Source organism: Rutidosis leptorrhynchoides, chromosome 8, assembly GCF_046630445.1.
Source record: "Rutidosis leptorrhynchoides isolate AG116_Rl617_1_P2 chromosome 8, CSIRO_AGI_Rlap_v1, whole genome shotgun sequence".
NCBI classification, from domain to species: Eukaryota; Viridiplantae; Streptophyta; class Magnoliopsida; order Asterales; family Asteraceae; genus Rutidosis; species Rutidosis leptorrhynchoides.
Window position 1 is genome coordinate 4,656,466 of NC_092340.1, and position 13,856 is coordinate 4,670,321.

At 36.1% G+C, this 13,856-nt stretch overlaps 1 protein-coding gene across 1 annotated transcript; it reads right to left on the reverse strand.

Annotated features, from left to right (window-relative positions):
• Nucleotides 1-10,473: 10,473 nt before the first annotated feature.
• Nucleotides 10,474-13,150, reverse strand: LOC139865033 (probable receptor-like protein kinase At5g24010). The gene has a single exon (XM_071853588.1). It carries the CDS (start codon nt 13,148-13,150, stop codon nt 10,715-10,717), a length of 2,436 nt encoding a protein of 811 aa, XP_071709689.1. The 3' UTR covers nt 10,474-10,714.
• Between the last annotated feature and the right edge of the window lie 706 nt (nt 13,151-13,856).

A 13,856-nucleotide genomic window follows, 5' to 3' on the forward strand; every position in this document is an offset into this window, starting at 1 on the left:
AATTAATCAAAACAAACGTTAACTAATACCATATAATTTTTTCAGTTTGTCGATGTCATACTCTGATCGAATCTCATAAAATTTTCAATCAACTTTAGTAACATTATAAATTGAAGGGTTATAACCTTTAACTTGTAAATATTTGTGGGTTACGAATTTATTCTTAAAACTTATATAAATCAACAATTTTTAAATGATATGAACTCTTATTGTCAAAAACATTCAAATAAGCTATCCACACGTAAGTCGGATGATTTTAATGGAGTGTCAATCAGATTCTACTCGCGAGGAATATTGCTTGCTCGCAGCTTGCATGTGATACGTCGGCGGAACACTTTTTATACATACTTGTGCCCGCAGGTAATAGTTCACCCGCTTTACCCCATCACGGAGTAGATACTAACGAATCACGAATTTTTTTCATGCTCATTCTCATATATCACGAGGCGAATAGCCGTAGATGACATCGCATATTTTTTTCAAGCCCATTTTAAGCTTAATGTGAATATGAATATTAAATATAAGTGACGAGTGACAATAAAATAAATAAAAACTTAAAGCACCTATGGTTAACACTTCCAGAAAATGAAAGCATTGTTTAGAGCATTTCGAACCATAACGTCCTTCCTCTCCAGGACAGAATGTCACATCGGCGACTAGTAGCTTCAATCGAGGGTAACTTTATTGCTGTTGCACGTCACAAGGACAACGTGTTTCAATTATTATGAGTAGAAGTGAAACGATTTACTCCCCGTTTCTTTAGGTTTTTTAAATTTCAAGTACGAGTTTAATTATTATTTATCTTTTACATTTTCCCGTTTATTTAATTTTAATTTAAAAATAAAAAAGAAAAGATTCAATTCAATTCAATATTCTTTATCTTGACGTTTTCCATTGTGTGAATTTGAAAAGAAACTAGATAAGTTTTTGACCGCGCATTGCGGCGGTTTCATTAAGATATACGTTGGTTCGTACATATTTTGTAGTATCATAAAAACAAAATTATAGATATAGATGATTCATATATTTGGTATTTAAAATAACAAAATTATATCATATAAACATATAAATAAAAAATGTATAAATTATAAGATTTTTTTTATTTTTTGCGCCGGTGGTCCTTCGTTTTTAGTGTACAACGGAGTAAAAAGACTATTTTACCCTCACATGCAACTCACATGATGGGACTTAACGTTCGATTTGGATGGCAAGTTGACGGAGGGACTCGGATTGCAAAATTAAAATAATTAAGGGACGCGAATTGTCAAATTAAAACCCGAGGGACGCTGTTAGCGATTTGAGGTATAATAGAGGGACCAACTGGGCAAAAAAGTCGTGATTTTGAAAAGAAATTGAACCCAACAGCAAATGGTAATTTTATGTTGGAAGGAAAGGAAAAAAAGTGTGATCAAAACTTGACAAAATTTTATTGATGGTTCAGAACTTTGTATCAAATATTGCAAGTTATTTTAAACTAATTTTTGACTTCATTGACACCAATCCTTTAATATATTCCCTAGATAACCTTGGTTTTAACAGATGTTAAATCTGTTCCATTAAGTTGATTACGTGAGTAGTAGGTGAAGGGCATTTTGGTCAATTTAAAAAGGGTATTTGTTGGCTATTAAACTGTCCCTCATGTTTATCTCAGTGAGTCATTCTTAAACGTCCCCAAAAACAAAACCCATCATCCCCAAAAAATCAAAAACCCTATATCGAATTTGAAATGGTTGTTTATTGGTGCGGCCGAATCGTTGTGCTTCGTACATCATAGACCGAAAGAAATCCAGGGCTTAGGTTTTATGCTTGACCGATTAAGATACTTTAGTTTCATAAATTGTTTGCTCGTTGTCTGACGTTTTTTCATTCAATTCGAACATATGTTTTTTGTTTTAGGATTCCACTTGTAGGTTTGTTGGTTGGTTTGACCCATCAATATGACTTGTTTCAACTACATTCTTTCTTACATGATCTTTAATTTCTTCTCGTGTACCAAACTCTTGCTCAACATAAAAAAAAGTCATACTATCATCAGCTTCACTTCACTTCTTTCTTAATGACTTAGTTATATAATTTTTTCCTCTTTCTTGTTAATTCATCAGCATGCACACTCTGGATTACTACCAAACTGATCATTATCCAAATCTTCAATGACAACATATTTCTTTTCTTGATCAACTTTTGACATTTTCATGTTACAATTACCCATGTACTCAAAATCCTTATCTATTGCAAAATGAAAGTCACTCATATCTATCTCATCATATTCAAAGTTATTGTCTTGGTCCACTACGTAATCCTTATCTTCACTATCATTTTGTTCATTCTTTTTTATTTCGGTTTTATGTTCTTTTTTAGCATGATCATTATCACTGTTAACGTGAGTTGCTAATTCATCCAAACAACTAACTTGACTAACTTGAAGAAGTTCATCATATTTAACGAACATGCTTATTTTCTTATGCTTATCAATATAACCCCTTAAAACATTCACATCTTCTTCACTAGCAAAAGGATGTAATCCATTAGTCAAATCATTGTCAGGTATAAGAAAGTGATAGTACATCACCTTACTCATATCATACCCCAAGTTAACTATAGTTTCAGTATCATCTTGCAAAGTTAACATAAAACTATCAACACCATCAAATAACTCAACGTTAACATTCAAATATTATGTTATTGGTTGTTAATTAAAAGAACCACCATATAACAGTAGAATCAATCAAAAGAAACGTAAACAATTGATAACAATAGATGGTTATTGAGTCTGATCGAATCCAATATGTAAAATTAATCAAAACAAACGTTAACTAATAGCATATAATTTCTTCAGTTTGTCGATGTCATACTCTGATCGAATCTCATAAAATTTTCAATCAACTTTAGTAACATTATAAATTGAAGGGTTATAACCCGTAACTCGTAGATATTTGCGGGTTACGAATTTATTCTTAAAACTTATATAAATCAACAATTTTTATATGATATGAACTCTTATTGTCAAAAACATTCAAATAAGCCATCCACACGTAGGTCGGATGATTTTAATGGAGTGGCAAATCGGATTCTACTCGCGAGGAATATTGCTTGCTCGCAACTTGCATGTGATACGTCGGCGGAACGCTTTTTATCCATACTTGTGTCCGCGGGTAATAGTTCACTCGCTTTACCCCATCACGGAGTAGATACTAACAAATCACGAATTTTTTCACGCTCATTCTCATATATCACGAGGCGAATAGCCTCATATATCACGAGGCGAATAGCCGTGGATGACATCACATATTTTTTCAAACCCATTTTAAGCTTAATGTGAATATGAATATTAAATATAAGTGACGAGTGACAATAAAATACATAAAAACTTAAAGCAACTATGATTAACACTTCCAGAAAATGAAAGCATTGTTTAGACCATTTCGAACCATAATGTCCTTCATCTCCAGGACAGAATGTCACATCGGCGATACATCAGCTTTTTCTCTCCATCACATAGCCATCACATTGTTGAGTGAAGATTTAAACGAAGCAAGTGAAAGAACATTCTGGAACATTCATCAGCTTGCAGGCCAAGTCGAAAGATTTAGTTTCCTTTTATTGTTTTGTCTATAATACAACCCTAATGTAACCTGTAAAGTGTGCACAAATTATTAATGAAATTTTCTCTGGTTTGCGCCCGTGGAGTAAACCCTTCTCCGAGTTTGGAGTTGGGATATAACCACGTTAAATCCTTGCGTCGTTTACTTTATGCTTTAGTTTTAATTCGTTTGTCGTTCGTGGGTTTGGTGATTAGTTTAAATCACCTGTCTTGTTGGGTCCCAAATTCCTAACAAGTGGTATCAAGAGCTCATGGTTTCGAGTGGGAGCGATGGCGAGTTGAAAGCATGAACAAGCGATAGATCTAGGGTTTGTGCAACATGGATCGAGATCTACAGACTTAGTTGATCGCGAAGAACTCGCGGGTATGGTCTATGTACTCGTGATATAATCTATTATAATTGTCTATGATTACTAATAGATTATTATGGTGGCTCGCGGTGGTAACGGAGTTGGTGGTCGGATCGATAAGTTATGTTGCGGGAGAGATTTTTTCAAAATTTGGATGTTCAGAAACTGCTGCAGAAGAAAATCCATAGCGGGTTCGTTAACCGTTGGATCGCCATGATATTTTAACAGGGGGTTGTCGACTCATAGATCTAAGTGTGCTCAAAATTTCATAGAGATCGGACCGTTCAATTGGAGATTTGTTTTTTCGAAGTTGCAGCAACTCGGGTAAGGGTTTAATTGCGCAGCTGTAGTAGAAAAATCATTGCCGGTTCGTCTACCGTTGGATCGACCTGAAAATTGGACTGTAGGTGTTCGACAAGTAGATCTAGTGGGTGTACAAAAATTTGAAAGTGATCGGACCGTTAGATTTGGAGTTATGTGTTTTCGAAGTTGACAGCCGTCATGAAAACTCTCGGGGTTTTATGATTGCGCAGCAGAAGTCGAAAATTCATTGTAAATTCGTCTACCGTTGGATCAATCTGAAATTTTTACTGGTATTTCAAAACATTCGGTTCTACTGGTGGTTTAAATTTGGTGATGATCGGACCGTTGGATTTTGAGATATGATTTTTCGAATCTGGGCAGTTTTCAGGGTGAACTTTTCTGGTTTTGATGACGCGAGTGCGAGATAGTTTAGTCTCGGAAACTTCGGGCGATACGAGCTGGATATTTTGGAATGTTGGCTTGTTACAGAAGCTCACGAGGGTGATCTCTCAGGTTTGGGGTTTGGATAACGAGGGGATTACATCCGGGTTATTATCGACAGTGAGAGTTATCGGGGAAGTTTTATGCTTGCGGGTTTTGAAACGAGACGACCAAAGGTTTTGGTTGGATATTCCAAAGTGTGTGGAATATGCAGGCGGGTTAGAGCTTCTCTCACTAAGGAGATTGGTTGATGAAGGGTGTCGGATAGAACGCGTTCGACCAGTGCTCAGGGTTTTGGGTAATGTTTGGTTCAACAAACGAGCTTTTTCCTTCGGGGTTACCAATTAGGAGTTCTTAGGTGATTGATGGAGTGGATAATCTTGTAAGTCTTGGAACTTGAAGCTTTCAAGATATTGTTGAGAGTGTCGGTAACTCGGAGTGAGTTTGGGAACCGACGGAAGTATCGGGTAAGTGGGAGTTGGACGACTAGTTGGAGTTGTAGAGATGGTTGTGCGATATGTTTTTCTGATTTTCACAGTGTTAGCGCGTCGATTCCGGCTAGATACTCGGGTACTTGTTTTACTCTCCAATGGCAAAGAAATTTGCAACTGATCAGATGGTACGAAACACATTCTTCTCGGGTAGCAGCGGTTTATTTTTCTTACTCGTACAGTGGGAGCGTGCTTGAGATTGAGAAGATGAGATCGTGAAATTCATAGCTATGAGGATCAGTGTACCAGCGTGAAAGCGGAAAGTTGAAAGTGTAGATTTCGAGGTTGTGACTGCGTTCTCACTAGAGCCTGGATGAATAGTCTACAAGGGGGTTTGTCAGATTTTCTGATTGCTGGGAAGGAAAATCAGTGATAAACGAAAATTCTGTATGAGGGTGATCATTGACATGTCGGTGACAGGATTGGGCGTGTGTAGAGTGATGAGTTGAAGCGGTTTTGTCTCCTGTTTAAAATCCTGTGATTGAAGTCTCGCACACTTCAATGGTAGTGCAGAAATCGAGAGATGACCCAAGCTAGCAATGAAGATCAGATTATTACTCAGCTATTTGAGTGTCGAAAGTCTTCCTTCCCATGGCGTGGAAGTGCGGCGTATCCTGGGTGTTTATTCAGCGGTGTTCAAATGGAGTTCCATAATCGGGTGATGTAGAGTTGTTGTGGGTGTCTAACACAATTGACGGGTGAAGTTGATTACAAGTGTAGTTAAAGTACTATTTATTGAAAGCTGCTAACTTGTTGGTTAGAATGTGCGTGTCCCAAGAAGCTTTTTTGGCGATATAGATGGGTAGGTTTAACGAAGTCGAGACAGGTAATTTGGTATGAGTTCGTTCAAGATCTTTAAAGTGGGAGATTTGTTGAGTGTTGAAGATTTAAACGAAGCAAGTGAAGGAACATTCTGGAACATTCGTAAGCTTGCAGGCCCCGAAAGATTTAGTTTCCTTTTATTGTTTTGTCTATAAATACAACCCTAATGTAACCTATAAAGTGTGCACGAATTATTAATGAAATTTTCTCTGATTTGCGCCCGTGAAGTAAACCCTTCTCCGTGTTTGGAGTTGAGATATAACCACGTTAAATCCTTGCGTCGTTTACTTTATGCTTTAGTTTTAATTCGTTTGTCGTTCGTGGGTTTAGTGATTGTGATCAATCACTTGTCTTGTTTGGGCCCTAAATCCTTACACACATACCACTACCAACCATGACAAACTTCCTCTACATCATGTGTCTCACAAAATTAATTAAATAAATTAAGGTACAATTATTTAAGTTATAAATACAAGTTCATAAGCAACATTCTCTCCACCTCGTGCTTGCTTACGTTTCACAAAGAAATGTTCCAAGGCGAGTCAACAATGATACTTTGAGGGCGGAGTGAGGGCATGAGATTGCCATTGGAGCCCTCGAGCACATGATATGAACACATAATGAGGGCGACACCGATGAGAATGTTCTTAGTTTTACGCCAATTATTGTACGGTATGTTGTAAAATGGTGTGACAGCTTGGAATTGCACAACGACAGCTAATTGCCACTATAGTCACAAACCTATCCCAATCCACCAACTATCTTAAAACTATAATGGCCTTAAGATAATTTCATTTATCTGTCTATAAACTTATTGTAAATTACATTTTTTTTAATCTGTTGTTATGTAGTTACATATTTGTAAATTTAACTTTACCAAGTTTTATGATTTATCCATAACGAATCACCGGACACTAAATACACAAATACATGATCATCTATAACACTGATACATTTTTGCAATCCCATTTTAATTTTACAGATTCTGCAACTTACAGGAATTACGTTTTCATGACTGTTGTTCCCCATTCCATTTACGAAATCAATACAAAAATAAACGCCGAGTATTAATGATACCGCAACCCGCATGCGCATTCTATACGTATGCGGGCAATCGATAGCGTGCGTATGCGCATACTTGGTATGCGGTATGCGGTGGCGTATTGAATACCTTTGTTCCCGGTACGGCGATTACTTGGTCATCACGTTGATATCTTTTCCATAATTACATCCGTGATTCGGGGGAGTTTGTTATGGAAGAGATTACCATTATCTTGGATGATTCTAGAATTAGGGTTTGCCTATATATACTAACCCTAATTATCATTCTAGGGACATCACAATTAAGTAGCTCACAATACGAAATCATTATCGAAATCATATTCGTCATTCATCAAACGTTAACAGGTTAGTCGCTCTCGACTGTTTCCTACAGCCTTATTTGGGCCTTCGATCGACGATCGTCATCGAAGGTGGACTTAATCACCTAGCCACCCCGCCGACATCATCATGTCGGCCAGGGTTATTCACGATAGCCGGACCGGAGAGCTAAGTTCTAAGATCCTTAAACCTCTTTTAAACGTGTTGAACATGCATATTAACCTCTTGGAAAATTTATGCACGATCGTGGTGCTTTCATTGAGAGCTGAACTAATTCAAGACGTGTTTAATTGTTTTTTCTTTTAAAGTTTTGAATTATAAAGCTCATTACTCACAAAATTCTCGAATTTTTTGTTTCTTTAACAGAATCATGACTTCCGGGGAATCGTCGGAACGTACTCAAACGAACAACCAGAACACGCCGTCTGGTAATCAGCCAACGCAAGCTATGACTACGGGGGCGGGATACACGCCTTACCCTCCACCCGTGTCCGGTGAACCTTTCCAAAGGTATAAACCGATATTCCCGGATGGAATTACACCGCCAAGGGCAAACTCGCCGGTCACAACCATGCGGCTAGATTTTTCTGCAGTGGATCCAAGAGTCATCTTTGCGGGCACTAGCGGCGAAACTATAGGCCCGCATGTAGTATGCTACGGCCAAGTGCCTATTTACAGCACCACGGTTTCAATCCCTCTGCAGACGCAGGGTTGTCAGCAAAATTCGTCTTTTACACCACTGCAGCCTTGGCAGCCGCCGCGCCCAATTTCACAGTTTCTAACCCCTGCGGATGCGCAGACATTACTTAATAGTTGGGGGTTCGGTGTCATTCCAGACGCCAATTCTCATTGGACGCCGATAACCGCAGAACAGCAAAGTACTGCACATACGGTTGGACTTATAACGGCATATCCTAACATCTAGACTAGTTAATAATTAAAAAGCTAAACCAGCCGCAATAAAACTGTAAAGCTAGACTAAATTGTATACCGGAAGTTGGGACCATAGTTTCACTTGTTTCGCTTGCTTACATGTAAGAAACAAAGGACATCAAATCTCAACATAAGAGTAGATTGGATGTTTACCAGAAGTTTCCATAGCAGTTACAGTTGAGTCACATTGATTCTTGCGGTAGCGATTGATCACACATGCCGTAAAATCTTCATCTGGCAGCTCTTTTATATAAACAAAACAATAATACCATCATGAGTAACCAAGTTATGTCTATAATATAATCAGACAACTTTATAAATCAAGAAAAAAGAATTGCAATAATCCAAAGTCTGACAGTTACACGGAACATACCAGTTGCGGGGTTCAAAACCTTAAACACCGTCTCATTTGGGTCGGCATTGGATAGATCCATATATGCTCTGGCTTCAGATTCGGTATCTAATTAACAATACGTAAAGTTAGTATTTTCAGCCTATTAATTCCCAAGTGTGGTTCATATTAATTAATAATGGTGTAAAAAACTAGTATAAGATGAGGGATTTAGTTTAGTTACAGCAGTATGCTTCTGATGTATCTCTTGTAGTTTGCGGAATGAAGTCAACCATGGCGGGACCATTTTGTCTGAACATTTCTGCTCGACCTGAACCAACATAAAAAATACAAATAATGTGATATGATAGTTAATAATAATATAAACTTGTTAAATTCTATTTGAGAGTACCAACATTTTTTTAAAGCAAAACTGGAGTAGCTTTCGTAAAAGTGACTAACGTAGGTGGTTTTGGTAATGGTAATTTCAATATAAAAGTCTGCATAATAATAAAATATAATTAATTAACTAAAACTAATTAGTAATAATTAAAATAATTACATGATGTTATGTAAAGTCAATAAGTATAAAATAAGCAAGTAACACTTGCAGCAACTAACTTCTTATATGTATGCTTAAATAAATACATTACCCAAACACCCACTGACCTTTGCAATTCTGCAAATTTCCTTTTATCACAAAATTAAATTAAAGAATTGAAAATTAAGAGTGGTTATTACGAATTCTTCGGGTTTCAGGATCTTCGATAATAGGCTTAGGTTGTTCCCATTTAGCCAAATTCTCATCAATTTTAGCCATCTCCAATTTGAACAGCCTCAGATTGTTTCTTCGAAGATCTAACATTTTCTTATGTATCTTTTGTATCTCAGGGGGGCAAGGAGGGTGGCGAGTACGCTTCAATTTTACTACACAAATAGCCTCACTATTTTTCATCTTTTTTTTCCTGTAAAATTATTAGGGCTCCAATGGATCAAACATCCGGTGGATATGTTTTAAAAAAGTAAAATAAAATAAAAAAGTAAAACTAAGTATATATACTAATCAGGAAGCTAAGGCAGGAATAACAAGCTAGATAGCAATTAAAAATCAACTTCTAGCTAATTGTTCTTGTTATATTATATATAGTAAACATTACATAACCTGCTGCTACTAACTAATGTTCAAACAAAAATATTTACTTTATGCATACACCAACACATCAGGATTATTTTTTATCTCAAAAATATACAGAAAATCAAGCTGAACTACCAAATATGATTTCTGTAAAACAATTAATCAGTAAAGTTTATGACCAAACCCTATTATCGATAAACAAGACAAAACATTTTACAACAAAAAAAAAAAAAAACCTGTATATTTCCTTGCAGAAGCAGAGCTTGGATGTAAACTGGGAGAGACCAATAAAAAAAAAAAAAAAAAAAAAGTGCCGGCCGGTTCTTTATGTAGTTCTTCTAGTGCAACACCTTTTTCTCAATAAAAAGGGTTTCGGCTTCTAATCTTGACTTAAGAACCCATCTGGCCCAATTGAATCTCAATTCCAAATGGCCCAGACCAAAATATAATATTCATAAAACTGTTAATTTATTAAGTTACCTGAAAACTATATCCTTCCCGCCCGGAGGTGAAAGAGCCCGTTCAGATGAGGTCCCGTAATGCAAAAACAACCCATTCATTCATTGAATCTAAAATATTTTATTTTATATAATATAGATAAAAATGAATGAATGATGCAATGGTTTTTATTACTCCGTATGTCACACATGTATCTAATAATGATACAACAGTTTCAATATAAAGATACACTAGCACTGTGTATCGATCTTATTACTTTACTCGTATATAATTGTGTATCGATATGTATACACTTTGATATTAATAAATGCATTTCGATATATGATTGTGATGAACAATATAAGTGACAAATCTCGAAGTGATACACAAAGACCTTGATACTTTACTTTTAACAGATCCTGTAACTTATAGATACCGTCAACGACGACATAAAATGACCCAAACAAAACAAGACCATCATCTGTACTGTCACCTACCATCGTTGGTCATCAACTGAGAAAAAACTTGGATTGTTCCTGTCACCGATTGTGAACCATCAACATTGCTCGACCCAGCACCGGCTACACCTTCCTGACCACCGGTGTCACCTACACAAGGTGCATTCGATGTTCCTGCTACTTGAAGTTGCAGTGCGTATTCCAATTTCCACAATACATCACCCATAGTCGGTCTATCCACACCATAATCCGCCAAACATTTCTCAGCTGTATCCCCATAAGTTTTCAAACACTCGGGTTTTATCTGGTCAGCAATACGGGGATCCACGATCCGTTTAAGCTGCCCTTTCTTCTGCCATTGAACCGCCCACTCCCCTAAATTCACCTCCTCCCTCCCCAGCAACGGGTCAACAGCGGGCCGTGCACATAGTACTTCGAAAAGTACAACCCCAAAAGAATAAACATCCGATTTATCCGTAAGCTGTTGTCTTCTAAAATATTCCGGATCTAAATACCCGAAACTACCCTTCACTCCTGTGCTAACATGAGTCTCACTCAAACACGGGCCGGACCTCGACAGCCCGAAATCCGCCACCTTGGCAACATTAGTTTCATCAAGCAATATATTCGTGGACTTAACGTCTCTATGAATAATACCTTGTGCCGAGCCCGTGTGAAGATAATGAAGCCCACGTGCTGCCCCAATGCATATTTCAAGTCTCTGTTTCCATGACAAAGGTGGTAAATTTGACCCATATAAGTGATTCTTTAACGGGCCCTTTTCCATGTACTCGTATACAAGGATCATTTCAGACTGTTCTTCACAAAAACCAACTAAAGAAACAAGATGGCGGTGTTGGATTTTGGACAAAATCGTAATTTCGGCATGGAACTCAGGCAGACCTTGTCTCGAACCAGGCACACCTCGTTTCACTGCAACTTTTAGGTTGTCACGAAGAACCGCTTTATAAACAATGCCAAATCCTCCTGAACCAATAATCTGACTTTTATCAAAATTATTCGTTCCAGATTGTAAATCGACAAAAGGGATCTTTAATCTGTTAACATTATGTGTTCCGTTTGAAGATTTACTACGCGAACTCCCTCCATACACGCGCAAAGGAGTCCAACCGCTACTTTCAGCCCGTTTCATCGCTCTTTTCTTCTTCTTAAATTTCAAAAGAACAAAAGCCAGTAAAATCAAACAACATGAAACAATTAACCCTCCTAAAATCGAAGAAATCAAAACCCAAATGTTCTTCCTTTCCGGATAAAGCTTATGATTTACAGGTTTCACTATCTTCATAACTTCCACACCGTTTAAAATTGCATCCTTTCTCAAACTAGTACTCAAATCAGACGGGCCCACACTAACCTCCAAAACACCCGAATTATCAGACTCCACAACGAAATCGGCATAAAATGGAGATGCTAACACATGAAACGAAAGCAACGACAGATCAAGATCCTTGTACGCGAGAAGCCCGTTGATATACACATTAAAGAACAACTGATTAAGCGAAAGACTCACAATATCACAAAAATGCAAACGAACAAAATACAGGACACCACGTTTCGACTCAATCGGTAAACCCCATGTCAAATTAAACATAGAATTTATAGTCAAATTACCCCTGTTCATTTCTTGAGCAGTCATATAGACATTTTCAGGTGCAACTTCTATTGAAGGACCACCTTTTTGATAATTTGGGACTTCAGTGGTGCTCACAATTTTAGCAGATGATTTAATATCTACAAAATCTTCATCAGTGACCCAAGTTCTCCAAAGGGTGTCATTAAAAGGTGTTAACTTTGAACCACCAACATTAATTCTATAAACAGTTTCTAAAATTTGAGATGACAGATTCTTGAATTCTTGAATTCCATCTAAAGTAACAGACTTTGACCCACCATCAACAATAAGATCAATTGGAGCTGAAAATACTTCAATTGCGTTAACAAAAGCAAACCCATTTTTACTCAAAGGATAAAAACTTATATCCAGATGAAGTTTGTCTACCATGAGTATAAACTCTTTAACAACAGGAGTCAACTCAGCTCGAAAATTAGTCAATATTAAAACCCCATTAGCTGAAACACTAAATGCTGAACTACTCAAATTATAATTCTGAGAATTAAAAGGAGCAAAATGAAGACGTACCAAATGGGTCCCAGTTTTATTAATTTCAAACCCATAACTTGACACAGTACTGAAAACTCTGGCTGTATTGTAAAGATCCGACGAGTTCGGTTTTGAGAGCGTGATTGATTTACCTGAAATTAGATAACCCGACCCGGGTTTATTAGAATCACCGAAGAACTCTCTCCCGAAAACGATGTCGTTTGTGTTTGAACCACAGTTAATTAGGTAGTTATTTTGAGGTGTGAAAGCCATAGAACATGTAAAGATGCAAGAAACGAACAGAGTTAGAAATGAAAAGTAAGAATTTAAGAATTGTGTAGTCATTTTTGTTGTGGAAAAAAAAAAAAAATTTAAAAAGAAGAAACAATTGTGGGTTTGTTAGATAATGCAAGTGAAATAGTATTTGAAGATAGTGATGAGTGGGAAGAATGGAAAATGTTGTAGTGGAATAAAAAGGGTTTCAGGTTTGAGTTTGACAATTTAAAAAGTGCTATAGAGTTATTGACTTATTGTGGGCATATGGGTTTTCATTTTATTTTATTATTATTATTATTATTATTATTATTATTATTATTATTATTATTATTATTATTTTTAAACAAGAAGAATGTCGATGATGCTTTAATGTGGATAACAATAACAATGTCTACTATACTATGACATAGAAGAAAAACTTAATAGAACATTTATTTAATTTAGATTTAATTTTTAATTACTTGATTAAGTAAATTATAATATTTTCCTATAATCTAATCATTCATTTATCTAACAAAAATACCCTCAATAAACAATCTATATCTATATAGTCTAATAAACCTCTAAAATGATGACATCATCGTTAAGTTACATTACATTTTACTTTTCATAATGATGATGTCATAATTATATATTAATTTAAGTAAAAAAATAATATAAAATATTTTATAAAAGAAAATATTAATCTCTTCTAAATTGTAATTTTATTTTTCTAAAAAAATTTAAAAAATATTTATTATTATTATTATTATTATTAATTATTATTATTAAAAAT

Coding starts and splice junctions, on each gene's coding strand:
- LOC139865033 (XM_071853588.1), bottom strand. CDS start 13,150: ATGACTACACAATTCTTAAATTCTTACTTTTCATTTCTAACTCTGTTC.